The sequence below is a fragment of the Elephas maximus genome, chromosome 3 (genome assembly GCF_024166365.1).
Source record: "Elephas maximus indicus isolate mEleMax1 chromosome 3, mEleMax1 primary haplotype, whole genome shotgun sequence".
NCBI lineage: Eukaryota > Metazoa > Chordata > Mammalia > Proboscidea > Elephantidae > Elephas > Elephas maximus.
Window position 1 is genome coordinate 58,748,115 of NC_064821.1, and position 20,647 is coordinate 58,768,761.

The 20,647-nt window shown below is 40.0% G+C and overlaps 1 protein-coding gene across 8 annotated transcripts in view; it reads right to left on the reverse strand.

Annotated features, from left to right (window-relative positions):
- Positions 1 to 20,647, reverse strand: part of UBR4 (ubiquitin protein ligase E3 component n-recognin 4) — a 140,281-nt gene that overhangs the window by 98,560 nt on the left and 21,074 nt on the right. For all 8 annotated transcript variants that reach the window (XM_049878096.1, XM_049878101.1, XM_049878097.1 and 5 more), the window contains exons 15-29: positions 19,828 to 20,015; positions 18,528 to 18,687; positions 18,325 to 18,410; positions 11,013 to 11,182; positions 9,508 to 9,790; positions 8,489 to 8,624; positions 7,528 to 7,607; positions 6,884 to 7,012; positions 5,969 to 6,151; positions 5,700 to 5,822; positions 5,382 to 5,611; positions 3,791 to 3,912; positions 2,738 to 2,835; positions 1,228 to 1,385; positions 39 to 248 (exon numbers count right to left, since the gene is read on the reverse strand). In XM_049878096.1, coding sequence (XP_049734053.1) covers positions 39 to 248; positions 1,228 to 1,385; positions 2,738 to 2,835; positions 3,791 to 3,912; positions 5,382 to 5,611; positions 5,700 to 5,822; positions 5,969 to 6,151; positions 6,884 to 7,012; positions 7,528 to 7,607; positions 8,489 to 8,624; positions 9,508 to 9,790; positions 11,013 to 11,182; positions 18,325 to 18,410; positions 18,528 to 18,687; positions 19,828 to 20,015 — 2,356 coding nt within the window. The remainder of the gene's footprint in view (positions 1 to 38; positions 249 to 1,227; positions 1,386 to 2,737; positions 2,836 to 3,790; positions 3,913 to 5,381; positions 5,612 to 5,699; positions 5,823 to 5,968; positions 6,152 to 6,883; positions 7,013 to 7,527; positions 7,608 to 8,488; positions 8,625 to 9,507; positions 9,791 to 11,012; positions 11,183 to 18,324; positions 18,411 to 18,527; positions 18,688 to 19,827; positions 20,016 to 20,647) is intronic.

The window sequence follows — 20,647 nt, forward strand, 5'->3', positions numbered from 1 at the left end:
GTAGGCCACAGGAACTTGTTTTCCTCAATCAGGCTCACCTGTTGGGATCGGCATGATTGGCCAAAATGTTGTAACAACCAGTAATCAGCTTCTCATAAACTCGAGCCAAGAACTCATCAGACTCCGCAGGGCCCAAGATGCGTTCCAGGGAGTTGCTACTGATCTCAGCAACACTCTCAGTGCTTGACTCCAAAAGAAGGGGTAACAAGGTCCAAATTACCTGTGGTGGGTTCATCTCATCAGACCAACTTTAACAAAGAAAAAGGGAACCGCGTTAATGAATACGTTCCTCCAAAAAGCTACAAGAAAGGGATGGGGCAATTCAATTATTTACGGGAGGGAGGGCTTCTATTCCAGTCTCTTTTACTCCTTGATAGTTGTTCTCTACATAAGGTATAATTACACAGCTTCATATTCTTCTTTTTCATTATTATATCAAAACAAGTTATTCTCATATGAAAAAAAAATTTTAAGTATTAAATCAACAATATAAAGAGCATTATATAGGCTTCAGAAAAGAAAGTTAACTGAAATCTAAACAAGTAACCCATCCCAGACAACCTTTCTATAAGAACTGCCAAAATTCTGGATTACTTTTAAGGCAATGTGATATCTAACTTTGCCCACGACCTACATATAAACCTGTTGCCATTGAGTCGATTCCAACTCATAGTGACCCTACGGAACAGAGTAGAATTGCCCCATAGGCTTTCCAAGAAGCAGTTGGTAGATCTGAACTGCTGACCTTTCGGTTAGCAGCCAAACGCTTAACCACCACACCACCAGGGCTCCCACCTATGTATAGGAAGACAAAACAGTGCTGCCACTGGCCTGCCCTAGTCCCTACAACAGCAGATTCTAACTCCTGCAATGATTCTGGAGAAGCATTATTTGAAATAAATCTGTCACTATCACCTTAAAATATAAACCCAGAGCACCTCCAAATCACAACACTATTTAAACCCAAAATGCCTTTTCTGAAAAATACCACACAAAAAGGGGGAGGAGGTACTTTTCCAGCCCTTCAGATCTAAGTCAAAATCACTCTGAGTAAACACATTCATACTCTACTCTAAAGCAACAGACTCTCTTTGCTAAAGAAGCATGTGAGAAAAGCATCATTAAAAAGTGATTTAAAAAAAAAAACAAAACACCTCATTGTCTTCCTTTAGCTAAAACTGAACAGCAGGTGTAGAAAGCACTTAAGGCTATGTACTAGGTACTCACACAATAAGATCTCCAGTCAACCTAACCAGTGAGAGGAGGGTGTGTTTCAAGGAAGCAGCCAGAGGCAGACTTTGGCCACAAAGAGTCCCCAAGTGAGCAGCCTGCACAGCACTGATGTAACTCTCTGAAGGGATAGTGTCATTGGCAAAGGCATTGCGCTAAAAGGAAGCAAAACAGATGTGAATGAATGGACCATATATCCTGGATAAAAATTCTCTTATGGAAAAACAAAACAAAACTGACGTAAAAACCAAGACCCACTGGTTTACAAACAATGGCCTCCACAAAGTACACACTGTTATTCATCCTGGGAAGGCAGGGGGGAGGGCACGTGCAGAAGCAGTTAACAAATTTTAGTTAGTACAAAGTTAATAATTAAATCCAATAGTTACCCACACCACTTTTCAAATAACTAGAATTCAGTGTATAATTTTTATAATTAAAACTATTGTCTATAATCATTCAGAAGGATGTGGATTTTACAGTACATCTGAGCCTCCATTACTTACAATTATTCTCATACTACAGCTCTGGATAGTATAAACAGAGGTCACAATAACAAAGCAAACAAGACTATAATACTTAGCTTTTTCAAAGAACTTTAATAATGGAATAATTTGTTAAGAGTTAATCTGAGTACAGCACACACAAAGATAAATTGACAGAAGACTCAATAGTATCTAAAAACTTAAGAGAACCCAAAAGCTGCTCCATAAGATAATGACAAAAGGAGCAGATTCCTGACATCTGACATACAACCTAACAGAGAAAGGAAAGGGAGGTAATACTTATTAAGAATCCATGTGCCAGGTAATACTCTAGGAACTTAACGTATTCTCCCATTTAACCTTCATATCAGTATTTAAAATGTTAAAAATCTGAGGCTCAGAGAAATAAAGTGATTTGTCCTCTGGTAAAGGACTTCTTAGCAGAAGGACCATATGGGCAACATTTGGCAAACTCAGTGCACTGATTATTGATTCTACCATACCAAACAAACAAAAGAACCCACTGTTGTCGAGTCGATTCCAACTCATAGTGACCCTACAGGAGGACAGAGTAGAACTGCCCCATAGGGTTTCCAAGGAGTAGCTGGTGGATTCAAACAGCCAACCTTTTGGGTAGCAGCTGTAGCTCTTAACCACTGCACCAGCAGGGTCCCAACTCTGCCATAGCAAATATTATTGTAGCATATGAAGATCTCTTGGTAGCTAGTTTGCTGTTGCACTGTTCTGTGCCATCAAGTTGATTCCACCTTATAGCGACCCTATATGACAGAGTATAACTGCCCTATAGGATTTCCTAGGCTGTAATTTTTACAGGGGCAGATCACCAGGTCTTTTCTCCCGAGGAGCCACTGGTGGGTTTGAACTGCCAACCTTTTGGTTAGCAGCTGAGCACTTAACCATTGCACTACCAGGACTTCTTGGTAGCTAGTTTAAGCCTAGAGAATAAAAACAGAGCATAGAATGGCTAGTATTCGGCATTTCTACTCCTGGAACAGACTTACCCAGGATCCAATGTTGGGAAACTCATTGGTATTGATGTTGTTCCAGGACTCACACACAGCCTGCACTGATGACGGTAAATTCTGAACCAGCGTTGTACCTAAAGGTGACAGAAAGAACAAGGAATCATCACAAATGAGAAGGAACTACATACAGCATCTTAAAAGCTAAACCCAAATGCAGAAGGTAACACTATAGCCCATACTGTCAAAATAATTACCAAGATAGCTTAGATAGATACTTCAGTAGCAGCATTATGACTAAGAACCAACTAACTGCTTAACAGCTAACAGTCTCTCTTGCACCAATTTCATTTCCCATCATATTCACTTTATAACATTACAAGTAAAGAAGACATGGGAAAACAAGATGCAAAGTGAAGGCAAGTCTTAATATATCAGGCTAAAGGCACCACTGAACATCAGCTCCCCTTCTAAGAATACGTATCTCTTTGGTCTGTTTTCTTAAGAAAACTGTTTGAGGGCAAGGATCATTAATGTACATTAAGAACAATGTGCATTGTAGTAGTGGCATTTGATTTCTAAAAGTAAGACTATCTGAACATTAAGAGGGTATTTAAAGCTTGAAATTAATGAAAATACAAATGGCTGTAAACCTAACTATTGCACTTAACTCCAATCCTGCTCAAGTCCCTTTGATTCCACATCCTGTTTCTACCAGATCATTTCTAACCCAGGGAAGAGATGTTTCCAAGCACAAAGCAGCAGCTTTGCTAAGAGAAGAACAAACATCTGGGCTAAAGGCAGAATACCCTAACGTTTAGAGCCGAATGATCTTGATTTAGTTCCCAGCTCCACCATTTACAAGCTTAAGATTTTAGGTAAATAACTGCTCTAAATCTCAGTTTCCTCATCAGTAAAAAGAGGATAATAATAACACTTACCTTACGGGGTTACTATGAAAATCAAAACAGATAAACCTATGTAAATGCTTGGCACATAGAAACACTTCAGTAGGGTAGTAAGTGCCAGCAGACAGGTAGAGAGGGAGAGTAGTAGGAGTACTTAGTATTCAAAAGGACATCACTCACTTACCCAGCGTGTTGGCCTTGCATTTACTAGAGCCAATAGCCAACACAGCAGCAAAGCCATGCAGTTTCTCCTTAGAAGGTTTTTCAGATGTTCCCTCTTCATTAAAGTTCTGTAGCAAATAGGATCTGAAATAAATAGGGAGATACGTGAAAGCTGAAGAACTCTGACCCTAGGCAAGTCAATAAGCCTGCATCTTAGTTTCCTAATCTCTTAAATGCAGTTGATAGCCATTTGCCCCTTCCTGGACTTATAAGAATTCTAATGTTTCCTAAATGCTCTGAAATACTCCCCAAACAGAACTCCACAACAAATGAGTTTGGGAAACAGTGAATACGATATCCTTCCCCTGCTTCCAACTCTCCCTCCCCAGAAAATTGTTAAATGTATATATTAATGGCTCTGAAAAGCACTGTAGAGTATTTAAAATTAATTAATTAATTAAAAACCCTGTTTAACTTTATTTACCCAGCATTTCCCAAATTACCTGCTCAGGAATATCTATTAACATCTCAGTTTTGGATGCTTTGGGCCAGTAAGCCAGAGGAGAGCCTGTAAGCTATACCTTAATACTAAAAACCTCCAAAAAGAAAAGAGCCCTTTAATCATTATTTTCAGAAGAGAAACTCCCAGAGGGCAGACAAGTGGTCTGTTTGGCTAATTACTGTATCCCAGCATCTAGAAAAGGATCTGGCAAATAGGAGGCACTCATATTTGTTATTCAGGTTTCCTATTCATACGCGTTCAAAATTTGCCTCAGGCAATAGTCCTCTCTCTTTTGCAGGGCATTCACACTAAAAATAGAGTTAATTTTTATGCCCCTTTCAGCATAAAAGCCCCACAGAACAGGATCTGACCAGTGAAGTCCTAGAGCGGCTGGATAAAGGAAAGAGTTTAAGAGGGGCCCGGGGAGGTCTGCTGTGAAGGGGGCCACCCCTTAGCTCTAGTCTACCACTGACATGTGGGAAGTAAGGTCCAGTGTTGCCAGTTCCAGTTTAAGAAAAGCCAGAAAGCTTGATTATTCAGTAACCTCCCAATTTTTATATATTGAAAATGAATTTTAAAATATTTAAACAGCATGCACAGGAAACAAAACAAGTCTACAGGGTCTGCAATTTGCAATGTTTGCCGTAGAAAGAGCTGAATTTCAAAATAATCTGTAACTCATTAAGAAAGATTTTTTCTCTAACTATATACCACAATAATTGGTATTTTAAAGAGCTTCATTTCTAACAGAAATGACAGGATTTGGAAAAATTACATTGTCTTTGTATCCTATAAGTAAAATGCTAGAAAATATTGAAGATGTATAGAAATTAAACTTCCTCTTGGTTTCTCCCGAACTATTTGAAGATACTCTCATCAGGCACCCCTTCATATCACAGAAGAAAGGATTATATCAAGAAAAAAAAAAACCTAAGATGATAAGAAGGAAAAATAAAATAAAATCTTGAGTTACTGGAGGATCTACACAGAGTGGATATAGGATGTAAAACTACAACATTCAATTTGAGGGAGTTCAGGCTACTAGAGAAGGCAAATCACCCAAAATCTAAAATCCCCGTTCTGTCACCTCTGGGTAGGCAGCCCATCATACCTAGTGAAGGAAGCATAGGTGTCAATGAGTTGTAACGTGGCTGGAAGTAGGTTCTTGGTGATCTCAGATGACTTATGAGGATCCGTTTCAGCAGCCATCTTAGAAAAGTGCTCATCCAGAGAGACCTGGACCTTCGAGATAGCAGCATCAAGGGTATAGATAGATTGTAGACTAGGAATCTCATGCAGTTGCAAGATGGTGGTACAGTCGATGCTAGAGAATGACGAGATCTTAAAAATATCCAAGATATTTATTAGTCATGGCAAAAGGCTACGGTAGAAGCCAAGTTCTGTCATTATAGTTCCAATACTAACATACCTGTCGAGCAAAGTATTCCTCTACAATTTCCACATCATATTTCACTGAACTGCACTTTGTGGATGTCAGTTCTATGAGAGAGCTTGCATGTTCAGCCTTCATTCCCTGTTTGATAAGGTGATCCTATTTGGACAGCAAGAAAAAAAATGTTCAGGAGATTGATATACAGAGTCCAAAACTTTCATTACCCTTAAAAAGTTCCCACAGGCACAGAGCAATGCTGGCTTTGAATGTCCCTTAGGAGCTAGCTCTGTGTTACACTGTAGTACCTTTATCCAGTTGACATAGGAGCTGATCCGGAGGCGGGAAGACCATCGCAGAGTGTGCAAGATGTCACATTCACTCATCTCAGGGGAGTTCATGGCCAGCTGGTTCATATAAGCCTTTGATGGTGGCAAAATTCCTAAAATTCTCCACAGTATCAAGAAGTAATATTGAAGGGCACAGGCCTCCTGGAGTAAGCAAAAGGAGCAGCCACAGAGTTAGCATTTAGTATTGCCACAAGAGCTCCCTAACAGTAGTGACTATTCCAAATACAACTTTTAAAACAGAATTGTGTGGAGTCCTGATTTTCAAATGATTTGACTCTCTTGAATCAGCTCTCCAGGTCTTTCTAGAGTACACCTAATAATAAAGCAGAAAATGGTAAAATACACATTTAAAGAATCTGTTCCATATTCTGCACATCTTATAAACCAAAAAAGCTGCTCTGTTTCATGACAACTTTGCCTCCCCAACAATTTACCAAGAAACCAAAAGACAGCAGGACATTCTCCTTGGCAGACCCACAATTAGTTGGCCCATTCTGTGGCCAGGAACTGCTGTTATGGCTTCTAGAAGTAGAGAGACGTTCACAGGACCACAGAAAAAGCTCAAGTATTAGGCTTTCAATATCACCCAACAACCGGCATTCAGAGAAACTATGGCACTTAGATGGCCATTAACTCGCAAAGTCACAATTCTCTCAATGAGCTCTAACAAAAAACAATAAAACTATCTCTAAGGTGAGCATAACCACCCAAACTGCATAGAAATACCAAAGTACCACTTAGTTTTACAAACAGATATTCAACAAACTGATTAGATTCCAAAAAAGTCTCAGGTGGGAGAATTGCTACCCAATTGTCAAACACAGCCCAACTCTTCAGGAGTGATATAATTAAGCCAGGCTCACGTAGTCTTACCAGGGCTGTTACGTTCTTGTTTTCCTTTCTCCTGACGGTATCGAGCTGTGATCCAGCTGCAAGCAAGGATGTCAATGCAGTGTAAAGCTCATCATACTTGACAAGTTTGGAGAAAAGCACGTCACATGCCTAACAGCAAAAAAGACAGACAATCGTTTCTTATTTTTTGAAGTACCTTTTCCTACTTCCCATGCACTAATGCTTAATCCCATAACTGACAAAATAGCTCATCCAATGATAGTCATTGATTTCTCATTGTGGCAGATTCCCATCAGTAATTTTAGTCAGTGTGCAGGCTATTTTAAGCACACACTTACTGGCTTTAGAATGAGAGAGTGAGGCAACAATTTTTGTCTGTTAAAATATCTGCACATATGACAGATGCTAACAGAGAGACAGTCTTCAAGAATAATGTGTCAGAAGTGTCAGCCACCAGGAAAGGCCTCTGATGCAGCAAAAGTGGGCTCAGCAAATATATCTCAAAATTACATTTTCCTTTTAGAATAAGGCCAAGTTCTAAATGAGATCTTATCCCTCATTACAAAATATAAGTCATCCCTTTCCCCTGACAGGCTGATTTTAGCAGAGAAAGTGTCACAGGGTCGGCTGACCCATAGTAAAATGGGGTTTTAAAATTCTGGTACCCCAGAATCAAGTCGATTCAAATCATCCTCGGAGGCTTCTGGAGACAGGACACAGTAGAATCTGGGCTGAGGTACAGCATCTGAAAGACAAGGTATTTATTAAAAGAGTGGTTTCACTCTCATAAACCCTTTTTAAGAGATTAAAATATTAAATTTAGAAAATACTTTAGAACTGGGTTTCTCAACCTTGGCACTACTGACATTCTAAGCCAGATAATTCTCTGTAGTGGGGCTGTCCTGTGCATGGTAGGCATCCTTGGCCTCCAACCACTGGATGCCAGTAGCACCCTCCCAGTTGGGACAACCGAAAATGTCTCCACATTGTCAATGACCCCTGTGGTGGCAAAATCATCCTCAGTTGACATCATTCCTCTCAAAGTTAACTACGGTGCTCTACAATCATGAAGGTAATCAATAAAATTGCATCATTACACTACATTAAACGTAAATGTTGTTTTTCTAACATCAAAAGGGCTAATAAAAAACTGATCACGATGACAGTAAAGCCATAGTAAAGGCATCATGAAAGTTGCCACAAAATACTTACCTACCTAAGAATCCTCAGGATAAAAGCAAACACACACTAGAAATGAATACAGGAGGCCCTCATCAAAAGAATGGACAACTGCTATATGGGATGCCGGAAAGAATGTCATGGTTACTATTACGTTCAGCGTGGTATACCATCAAGGCCCAAAACTAAATTTAGCCTCTGGATTAGAACTACATCCCAAAGGGAAATAAGGAAAATTAAATTTATTTAGTAGAGTGACAAGAATCCATATATCCCATCTTATGGCATAAATTGTGTCTCAATGCCTCTTTTTTTTTAAAATGAATATAGAGGATGTGGGGGAAAATGTTTTGAATATGTCGGTGGGTATTTGCTACCAATAGGGAGTAGACCACACCACTGACCAAAGATCCTATAAGAGGCAGTTTCTATTACCATCTTCCTGACCTGATGAGAAATGTTTAGCCCAGTTTTCTTCTACTTCTTTGAATCCATGATAGAGAGGGGTGGTTGCCCGGCGGCTGTTGCTGTCCTGGGATCCACTGGCCCAGCCAAAAGGAGGACTTAGCAGGTTATGCTGTACCTTTTAAAACACAAATACTCAAATTAAGAAAGAGTCACAGTCACCATTCTACTTTTCAACCCAGGCATGATACTTGATTGGTATGTCAGTTTGGGAAATTCAGCAAACCGAAAGGAAATCTTGAGAGATTTTCCTGTGGCTTCTTTTAAGAAGCATTTTTTGATGGAGCATGAAGGGACTACTGCTCGATGAAATGTTTTAAGAAATGTTGGAGATAATAACCTTTAACAGGCCTTCCCATCCTCATTTTGGATCCTCATGACAGAAGAATTTACCAATCCACAAAATTTACTGCTCAACAATCAAATATTCACTGAGTGCCAGTGTTCAGGGCACTGGGCTAAACAAAAAAAAACAAGCTGTCATCAAGTTGATTCTGACTCATAATGGCCCTACTGGACAGAGTAGAACTGCCCCATAGAGTTTCCAAGGCCGTAAATCTTTACAGAAGCAGACTGCCACATCTTTCTCCCAAGGAGCAGCTGACGGGTTCAAACCAATGACCTTTTGATTGGTAACTGGGCTTAACCACTGTACCACCAGGCTCCTTGGCACTGTACTAGACACAGGTGAAGTGGGTAAGTCAAGCATCCCAGAACCCAGTGCCGTCAAGTCAACCATAACACCTGTGAATGCAGCCTATAATCCAATTTTAACAAACAGACCAAATCAAATAATCTACATTTACTGCTTCTGGCTGAATATAAGGTCCAAATGTACATATACAAGCCCCGGTGGTCTTCCTAATCCTGAGCATAAACCTCCTACAACAAACACCTGAAGCCTAAAGTAAGGCGATCATTTTGGCTGTGGGCCATGGCCACTCTTGAGAAGAATGCAGTTCTCACTAACAGTGAAGTAAAAAGAATGCATTGTCCTATACCTGCTCAAACAGATACACCGGGGCTTTAGAGTACTGATGAAGCAGGTAATCAAAGATCAAGAGGAGGCGAGCCAGGATGAGAGGAACAGAACACATCTGGGCTTCCATGTTGACACTCAGCTCCTGGATGATCTGGACAAATAGGGTCAGTATGGCCCGCCGGCCTTTCTCAGTGAAGTTGTGGAAAATGAGAAGGAGTAGCTGCAGATGCTCTATATTCAAATCTTCTGTCTCATTGGGCACCATTCCTTGCAGGGCATTCTGCTTCATTGTAGACAAAAACCTACCAGAGAAAAGGAGTGTGTTCCAGCGGGAAAAGCCAGAACATCCACAACAATTAAAATGACAAGTACTGAAACAGTTAAACTTCTTAAACTCAGGAATTCAGATAACAAATTAAGGAAGATAAAAAAGTTACACAGTAAAGAAAGGACAAAAACTGAATCTTGGCTACAAAGAAGTCAAAATGGACCAAAAAAACATTTCCAAGGGCGCTTCAGCTCTCTCAGCTGTGGCCACAGCAGTGTTGACACCCACCCCAGCATTTGTGCCAACAGAAAGAAATGTGAGCTCCCCAAAACTGAACCTGGGCAAATAGAGCCAATTCAATTATTTTTCCTTACACTTTGATTCTATAATTTAGTCCCAGTTTGAGAGTTTACACTACAGGTTAAGATCATTTCATGGTAATAGTTGAAAATAACTCAAAAGACTATAAAGCAATAAAAAAAGAAAATCTATTATTCAGTAAACTTTTCAGAAGAGCTTTTATACAAAAAGGAATGAATGCAGCCAGCTGCTTCCATTGCCTTTAGCTATTAGGAAAGAGATTTGTGTTTTAATAAGGGTCTCCCTCTTAACCCCCCACCTCCTGGCCTTTTTGCAAGATTCCAACAGGAAAAATATCGTGGGTCTTTGGCATTCAAGGAGGTTTATGATTTCTCAAATCCAGCATTAGAGCTATTTGATCCCAGAATGGAGGCTAGAAAAGCCTTTTAGGAAAACAAACTGCTTTGAAGACTCATAATCATGTAAACAAAAACGGCAAATATAAGTCCATCTAAAGAGGATTTAGATGATTAATCTGAGCTTCCCTCAAGTACAGAAAGTCTTTAAAATTTGTCCAAAAAAGATTGCAAGTCGCTCTAAGTGGTTTCATGTTGAAAGTAAAATAACCAAAGACAGAGTTGGCTTCCCTGTTGTCTTTCAAAAATCCAGATCAGAATAAAATTAGTTATATCCACGATTCAGGTTCTACCTAATAATTATGACCAAATCTCTCATGTGGTAAAGTGAGATTCCTCTTCCAGACCAGTTTATGTACATACTTCTGTTTTTAAACAGCACATCTTCTCACTATGAGAAATACACTTCTCTACCCTCACCACTTTCAGCATGATCATCAGAATAATTTCTCAAAGTCACAGATTATCTACAAAGAAGCTGAACAACAACAAAAAAGCAAATAATCTTTTCTACAGGACCTTCTCATGGAGATATCTTACCTGTCCCAAACTTTAAGACATTCAGGGACATCAGGGTCACCTTGAGCGCCGGCTTTATGTTGCCAGATGAGCAGGAGGCGTGAGAGTACAGAGAGACTTTGAGGGTGAATGTACAAGGGCCAAGGGCCCTCAGAAAAAGGAGCAACTCCCAGCTGCTGCAAGAGTGTGTTCTGACATGAAAGACATAAAAGGAACCATTAGGAAAAAAACAGGGTATAAAGCCAACAGGCTACTAATGCTCTCTAATGTTAGTTTTTTTGATACTGGAAACAGTACTTTAAAGAAAGACCCAGAAATTCATATTTACAAGCAGTCTTAGAGAAAGATGATTTAGTTCAAAAAATGAGACACAGTGGCTGCAACAATGGGCTTAACGATAATAAAGATTGTGAGGATGGTGCAGGACAGGGCAGTGTTTCGTTCTGTTGTACACAGGGTCACTATCAGTCAGAAGCTACTTGATGGCACCTAACAACAATACTTCCCTAATAAACCCCATAACTGTGAGTATGGTCTATGAGTTCTGTGTGGCCACTGCAATGAATTGGTGAACCCAAGAGAAAAGTAAAGAGTGCGTGCGAGGGACAGCTAGTGTCAGAATTGGTAAAAGGTTGGAGAGAGGAGGTATTTCTGACCTCCACCTCATAGGAACCGGCCTTAGCCTGTTGATTCTTGATTCTCCTTCCCCTTTGTGAAGTTAGAGGAAGTCAGATGCCCCTGCAACATCATTTTTACATCTGTTGAACCATTCCTTCCTACTCTATGTGAACTTTTTTTTGGCCCATTATGAATGTTGGCATTCCTGAGGCTTTAGCCTCAGTCTTCATCTCCCTTGCTATCATCTCATTGTTTTGTTAGTTCGACAATTGCCTCTTTGTGTGTAATTCCCAAAGCTATATTACCAAACTAATTTTTTTAACTCCTGAATTTCAGACTCACACTTCTTTTCCTAGGCGTCTTCACCCCACTGGCATCCCAAAACTTTACATCTAAAATTAAGCCCAGTAGCTCTCCTTCCTGGCTTCCTATTTCTATTAATAGCACCCTTCTAGTCACACTGACATCATCTTAGACTTCTTTCTCTCCATGCCCCTCATCAAATTCAAATAACTCCCTAGGATCTCTGCAACATATCTTTTATCCAGCCTCTTATCTCCCTCCTCTCTCATGATCCAAATTAAGTCATCTTTATGCCTTCAGTGAGTATACAGTAAGTGCTCAATGATTATCTTTTGATTGAACGAACCTAGATCACTGCTGTTGTTGTTAGGTGCCGCCAAGTCACCCCCGGCTTATATCGACGCTATATACAACAGAACGAAACACTGCCTGACCCTGTACCAACCTCACAATTACTGCTGTGTTTGAGTCCCCTGTTGCAGCTACTGTGTCAATCCACCCCATTGAGGGTCTCCCACTTTTTCTATAGCCCTCTACTTTGCCAAGCATACGTCCTTCTCCAGGGACTGGTCCCTCCTGATAACATGTTCAAAGCATGTGAGATGAAGTCTCATCATCCTTGCTTCTAAGGAGTATTCTGACTGTACTTCTTCCAAGACAGATTTGTTCATTCTTCTGGCAGTCCATGATACATTCAATATTCTTCACCAACATTGTAATTCAAAGGTATCAATTCTTTTAGGGCCATCTTTATTCACTGTCCAGCTTTCGCGTGCATATGAGGTGACTGAAAGCACTGTGGCTTGGGTCAGGAGAACCTTAGAGCTTAAAGTGACAGCTTTTCTTTTTAACACTTTAAAAAGGTCTTTTGCAGCAGACGTGCCCAATGTAACACATTGTTTGATTTCATGACTGCTGCTTCCATGGGCATTGATTGTGAATCAAAGTAAAATGAAATCCTTGACAACATCAATCTTTTCTCCATTTATCATGATGTTGCTTATTGATCCAATGGTGAGGATTTTGTTTTCTTTATGTTGAAGTATTATCCATACTGAAGGCTGTACTCTTCAATCTTCATCAGCAAGTGCTTCAAGCCCTCTTCACTTTCTGCATGCAAGGCTGTGTCATCTGCATACTCCAGGTTATGAGTCTTTCTCAAATCCTGATGCCTCGTTCTTCATATAGTCCAGCTTCTCTGATTATTTGCTCAGCATACAGAATGTTATAAACTGAATTGTGTCCCCCCAAAATGTGTGTCAACTTGGCTAGGCCAAGATTCCCAGCATGGTGTGACTGTCCATCATTTTGTGATCTGATGTGATTTTCTTATGTGTAGTAAAACCTACCTCTATGATGTTAATGAGGTGAGATTACCAGCAGTTACGTTAATGAGGGAGAATTCTATCTACAAGATTGGGTTATGTGTTGGGTCAATCTCTTTTGAGATGTAAGAGAGAGAGGCGAGCAGAGACACAGAGGGACCTCATACCACCAAGAAGGAAGCACTGGGAGCACAGCATATCTTTTAGACCTGGGGTGTCTGGGTTGAGAAGCTCCTCGACCAGGGAAAGACTGATGACAGGGACCTGCCCCAAAGCCAACAGGGAGGGAAAGCCTTCCCCTGGAGCTGGCGCCCTGAATTCAGACCTCCAGCCTTCTAGACCGTGAGAGACTAAATTTCTCTTTGTTAAAGCCATCCCCTTGTGGTATTTCTGTTACAGCAGTACTAGGTGACTAAAATGCAGATTGAGTAAGTATGGTGAAAGGATGCAACCCTGACGCACACCATTCCTGACTTTAAACCACACACTACCCCCTTGTTCTGTTTCAACGATTGTATCTTCGTCTATGTACAGGTTCCGCATGAGCACAATTAAGTGTTCTGGAATCGTCATTCTTAGCGATGTTACTCATAATTTGTTATGATCCACACAGTCAAATGTCTTTGCATAGTCAATAAAACACAGGTGAACATCTTTCTGGTATTCTCTGCTTTTAGCCACAGTCCATCTGAGATTGCAATGATATCCCTGGTTCCACATCCTCTTCTGAATCTGGCTTGAATTTTCGGCAGTTCCCTGTCAATGTACTGCTGCAGGCACTTTTGAATAATCTTCAGTAAAATTTTACTTGCATGTGATATTAACGATATTATTCAATAATTTCCACATTCTGTTGGGTCACCTTTCTTTGGAATGGGTACAAATATGGATCTCTTCCAGTCAGTTGGCCAAGCATTTGTCCTCTAAATTTCTTGACATAGATGAGTAAGCACCTCTAGCACTGCATCCATTTGTTGAAACATCTCAAACTGGCATTCCATCAATTCCTGGAGCCTTGTTTTTCGTCAATGCCTTCAGTGCAATTTGGACTTCTTCCTTCTATATCACTGGTCCTTAATCACATGCGACCCCTGAAATGGTGTGAATGCTGACCAATACTTTTTGGTACAGTGACTCTGTGTATTCCTTCCATCTCCTTTTGATGCTTCCTGCCTAGTTCAATATTTTCCCCATAGAATCCTTCAACATTGCAACTCGAGGCTTGAGTTTTTTCTTCTGTTCTTTCAGCTTGAGAAGTGCCGTGTTCTTCCCTTTTGGTTCTTCAACACTCCAGGTCTTTGTACGTCATTATAATACTTCTTTGTCTTCTCAAGCTGCCCTTTGAAATCTTCTGTTCAGCTCTTTTACTTTATCATTTTTTCCTTTCGTTTTAGCTACTCTACATAAAAGATCAAGTTTCAGAGTCTCTTCTGACATCCATTTTGGTCTTTTCTTTCTTTCCTGTCTTTTTAATGAAATCTTGCTTTATTCATGTGTGATCTCCTTGATGTCATCCCACAACTCACCTGGTCTTCCATCATTAGTGTTCAATCCATCAAATCTATTCTTTAGATGGTCTCTAAATTCAGGTGGGATACGCTCAAAAGTCGTACTTTGCCTCTCGTGGACTTGTTCTAATTTTCTTCAACTTCAGTTTGAACTTGTATGTGAGCAACTGATGGTCTGTTCCACGGTTGGCCCCTGGTCTTGTTTTTGGCTGATAATATTCAGCTTTTCCATTGTCTCTTTCCAGAGATGTAGTCTGATTCCTGCGTATTCCACCTGGCAAGGTCCACGTGTATAGTCACCGCTTATGCTGAAAAAAGTCTTTGCAATGAAGCAATTGTTGGTCTTTCAAAATTCTATCATGTAATCTCTGGTATCGTTTCTATCACCAAGGCCATATTTTACAACTACTAATCCTTCTTCGTTTCCAGCTTTCACATTCCAATCACCAGTAATTATCAACGCATCTTGATTGTACATTTGATCAATTTTAAACTGTAAAAGTTGGTAAAAATCTTCAATTTCTTCATCCTTGGCCTTAGTGGTTGGTGTGTAAATTTGAATAATAGTCGTATTAACTGGTCTTCCCTGTGGGCATATGGATATTAACCTATCACTGACAGCGCTATACTTCAGGATAGATCTTGAGATGTTTTCTGACAATGAATGCAACACCATTCCTCTTTGATTTGTTATCTCCAGCATAGCAGACCAGATGATTGTCTGATTCAAAATGGCCAATACCAGTCCATTTCAGCTCACTAATGCCTAGGATATCAACCTTTATGTGTTCCATTTCATTTTTGACAATTATCAATTTTCCCAGATTCATACTTCGTACATTCCATGTTCCTATTATTAACTGATGTTCACAGCTGTTTCTTCTCATTTTGAGTTGTGCCATATCAGCAAATGAAGGACCCAAAAGCTTGACTCCATTCATGTCATTAAGGTCGACTCTACTTCAAAGAGGCAGCTCTTCCCCAGTCGTCTTTGGAGTGCCTTCCAACCTGAGGGGGCTCATCTTTCAGCACTAAATATGACAGTGTTCCACTGCTATTCATAAGGTTTTCACTGGCTAATTTTTTCAGTAGTAGTTCACCAGGTCTTTCTTTCTAGTCGGTCTTAGACTGGAAGCTGAGCTGAAACCTTTCCACCGTAAGTGACCCTGCTGGTATTTGACATACCAGTGGCACATCTTCCAGCACCACAACACACAAGCCACCACAGTATGACAAACTGACAGACGTGGAACACTGCAATAATAATATTAAATACCAGTAACAGTTACAAGCTAATATTTGAAAACAGCAGCTAACATTTCGTGTAATATTCATTTAATATAATACAGCATGGACTGCCAAAAGAATGAATAAATCTGTCTTGGAATAAGTATAACCAGAATGTTCCTTAGAAGCAAGGATGGCAAGATTTTGTCTTACATAGTTTGGACATGTTATCAGGAGGCATCAGTCCCTGGAGAAGGACATCGGCTTGGCAAAGTAGAGGGTCAGCAGAAAAGAGGAAGACCCTTACCGAGGTAGACTGACACAGTGGCTGCAACAACGGGCTCAAGCATAACGACAATCATGAGGATGGCTCATGACCCAGCAGTGTTTTGTTCTGTTGTACATAAGGTCACTGTGAGTTGGAACCAACTCGATGGCACTTAACAACAACATTTAGAAAGCACTAGTACTATGTGCTAGGCACTATTTGAAACACTTTTCAAGGACCAATTCGTTTAACAATGACAGATGCTAGGGATCTGCATTGTCCTCAAGGTCCATCCTTCCACTACAATAATCTTCAGAAAGCAAAGCCCAGTGGCTCTCCACTATTTCAACTCCTTAGTATAAACTTCAAGACCCCTTTACAATCTAGCTCCAACTATTTTAGACATCTTCTCTCAGCCGAACTGAATCAATTTTTACATCCTCTACATGTAGTGCCTTAACTTATTATTACACTCACTTCAAATGGTACCTTACCATCATCCACTACTACTGCTGTTGTTGTGTGCCGTCAGTTCCAGCTCACAGCAAACCTACAGGACAGAGTAGAACTGTCTCATAGGAGTTCCTAAGTTGTGTTCTTTATGGGAGCAGATCACCAGGTCTTTTCCCCCACGGAGCCACTGGTGAATTCGAACCGCTGACCTTTCAGTTAGTAGCAGAGTGCTTAACCATTGTATCACCAGGGCTCCTCATTCTAATACTACCCATCCTTTATACCCCAGACTCCACAGCTTCTTTGAAATCTTATCTCCCCACCCCCACTCCTCACCCTTCATATTACAAGTTATCTCCCTCTTTTCTGAACTATCACTCCACTTTCTCCAATAGGGTACTCAACAGATTCTATACTGTATTAGCTATTTGTATAACTACCAAAGTCTATTCCTACTTTTATTATTTGATTAACTCATAGTACTTAGCTTCTAGCAGGGCTCTAAGCTCCCAGGAGGTGTTAATAATATTTAATAAAGAATGAGCATGTTGCGTTGCTGTTAGGTACCACTGAGTCAGTTCTGAATCACAGCAACCCTATGTACAACAGAACGGAACCCTGCCCAGTCCTGCACCATCCTCACAATTGTTGTTATGCCTAAGCCCACTGTTGCAGCCACTGTGGCAACCCATCTTGTTGAGGGTCTTCCTCTTCTTCACTGGCCCCAGAATATAGATGAATCTTGGCAATATAGTATTATATATTACATATTAAGTGAAAAAAGAAAGTTCAAAAAGATTACATAGAGCATAACTTTTTTATGAAGTTAAAAACTAAATAATATTTTTAAACACTGAAAAACTATAAATGTAAAATTTACATATATAACTAAAGAAATGAGAAACAAATAATTTAGGATTCCAGATGTCAGCTACCTCAGTGGGAAGACAGAGCCATAAGATTAGAAGTCTATTATTAAGGTCCTAGGAAACCCTGGTGGCGTAGTGGTTAAGTGCTACAGCTGCTAACCAAAGGGTTGGCAGTTCAAATCTGCCAGGCGCTCCTTGGAAACTCCATGGGGCAGTTCTACTCTGTCCTATAGGGTGGCTACGAGTCGGAATTGACTTGACGGCACTGGGTTTGGTTTTTTTGGTTTTAGATTTTGTTTTGGTGGTAAGTTTACAAGCAGGAATGTACATGAGAGCATCCATCTCCCGCAGTTTGACTGATTTTCTTTAAAACACTCATTTAAATTTATATTTCTTTGATTTCTAATAACTCTGAACATTTTTTCCTAGTTTGCTGGCCATTCATATGTATTTCTTTTCCTAAATTGCCTTCTTGTACACTTTGGCCACTTTCGTACTAGGAAAGTCACTGGGAGGACTTTTTGCTTTGCTTTTGTAATTTTCCTTATAATCTTACGCAGTGACTTGGGACTTAAGGACACATTTTCTTTTTCTTAAAATGATCTTAATTGAGGCAGAGGTACACACTAGAACAACCTCTCAAAGTTCTTTCCAGTGATGGGAGTCAGTGACAAACTGTGTTTCTTATCACCAGGAACAACTGCAGCGTAAGAGATCTGGTGTAGCGAGCTCTTGGCCTGGATGGTCAGAGTGCACACAAACCTGCAGGTTAGGTGACTGAAGGTCAGAAGTTACCAGAGAATGGTTGAAGTGATAGAGGGCAGCAGCAAACTCTTCATCTGATGAACCTGAAGACAAATGGGAAAATCTATTATCCAAGCAGCTACTTGATAGATCACATCATTCTGCTAAGAGTGACACTCGACGAGGAAAAAATCCACCAGGCATGTATCCCATCTACTGACCCTTGAGTCCATCTTTGTCCACCTCCTTGATGATACTGGCCAGGGTGGCCATGTGGTGTTCTGAAAGAGATACACTCAGATAATTTCGGATAAAATTGTTCCGAGAGTTCAGGATGGAAGAGGTGATGAAGTTCAAAATGTTGGAAGCCAGACCTAAGAACTAGAAAGAATTAAAAAAAAAAAAATCATACAAAGTTTATGAACCAGAGCTCCTACAAGTCTGAATACAAATAGGAAACAAAACATGCCCATAGGTCTCATGCAATAAATACACTGAAAGTATCAGATTTTAAATCAGCTAGAGTGGGATTAATTATGATCGTCTTTCCCATTAATTTCACCAGTTACACAAAATAGCATGACAGTAAATTCACAAAATACTATATGGATACATAGAATTTCTAAATAGATTGATTCATTTCTTCCATTCCTCTCAGGTCCTGTCTTTGTCTTGCTCTAGGACATTACTGACATACTGAATTGTGAAACCTATATTAATGGGCATTTCACACATGTGCAAAACTCCCAACTCTTTACTTCTCTATTAAAATTAAATTGAAAAATTACCATGTAGCTGTTTTATGTCCATATTCTTGACTAGACTGTAAGCTCTACGAAGGCAAGGATTGTGTCTGACATGTTCACCGACATAGCTTTAGAACGGGGAGCTGACATTTAGTAAGTAATCAATACATATTGGTGAACAAATAGTTAGCAAGCACTTATGAGATACCAAATCTATGCTAAGTGCTTTAAAAATATTCTCTTTAATTCTTTATATCACAGCAGGAAGCAAGTATAATTATTCCCATATTATAGAAGACAAAACTGGGGCTTCAAGAAATTTAGATTCCTGCCCAAAGTCACATAGCCAGTAAGTGGTAGAAGTAGGATTCAAACACACTTCTGTCTGACTCCAAAAGCTAAGTGTTGTTGTGTGCCATCAAATCAATCCAACTCATAGTGACCCTATGTGACAGAGTAGAACTGCCCCATCAGGTTCCGTAGGCTGTAATATTTACAGGAGCAGGTTGCCAGGTCTCTCTGCAACAGAGCAACTGAGAGCTTCACCATCGCACCACGAGGGCTCCTTAAGGGCTAAGCTACTAACCCTCAGTCAAGGGAATAGTACCAGGAGTACGAGTTATTTAAGCAATGAATACACATAAGTCCTAAGCAAAATTAAGATCTTTAAACATTAGTCATCAAAACTATAAAACATGTTAGTTCAAATGATCTGCTTCTCACACCCCTTCTCCTCATTTTCCCTTCCCCTGCAAACCTAAAAACCCACTCTTACCAACTCAGGATCTTTTCGACTAGCCAAAATGTTGCCCTTCTCACCAGGCGTCTGCTTACTGGGGCTTTTAACTCGAGGAGAGCTCTCCAGCGGAGGGGGAGGTGGAGGAGGAGGAGGTGCCACTTTCTCTTTACTGGGGGAGATGGTCTCCTCAAACCACTGCCCCAAAATAGGTTCACTGTCATCATCTGAATAGAGAAAAAGAAAAATTAAGAAAATAACAAATTTAAAAAATGTTTTTGGTGCACTGCTCTATAAAAGTGCCTAAGTCAAAAGAAAGGCAAGGATATCTTGACTGATTACACCATTAAATAAATTTGTCAAAATACACCTAAATGTTTATAAAATGAGATTCTATTGTAAAAAGTGATTATAGACAGGCATTGGGCTGGACTATAAGACAGACAGTGATACTGGTGGGGAGTGAGCTTCACATGAGACTATGTGGGCAACTCCTGTTTGGAGGCAAGATGAGAAGGAAGAGGGGGACAGAAGATGGCTGAATGGACACGGGGAATACAGGGTGGAGAGGAGGAGTGTGTCATCTCATTAGGAGGAGAGCAGCTAGGAGTACATAGCAAGGTGTCTATAACTTTTTGTCTGAGAGACTGATCTGATTTGTAAACTTTCACCTAAAGCTCAATCAATCAATCAATGAAAATAAAAGTGATTAAAAAAGGAACTCAATGAAAGAAGAGAAACAACCTCACTTCTTTTACTGGCAACAAGCCAAACGTTTTCAAAAACAAATTTATATTTGTCTTATCAATTGTAAAACAATCCCAAGATGATAAGTCTCATAAACCAAAACAAAAAAAAA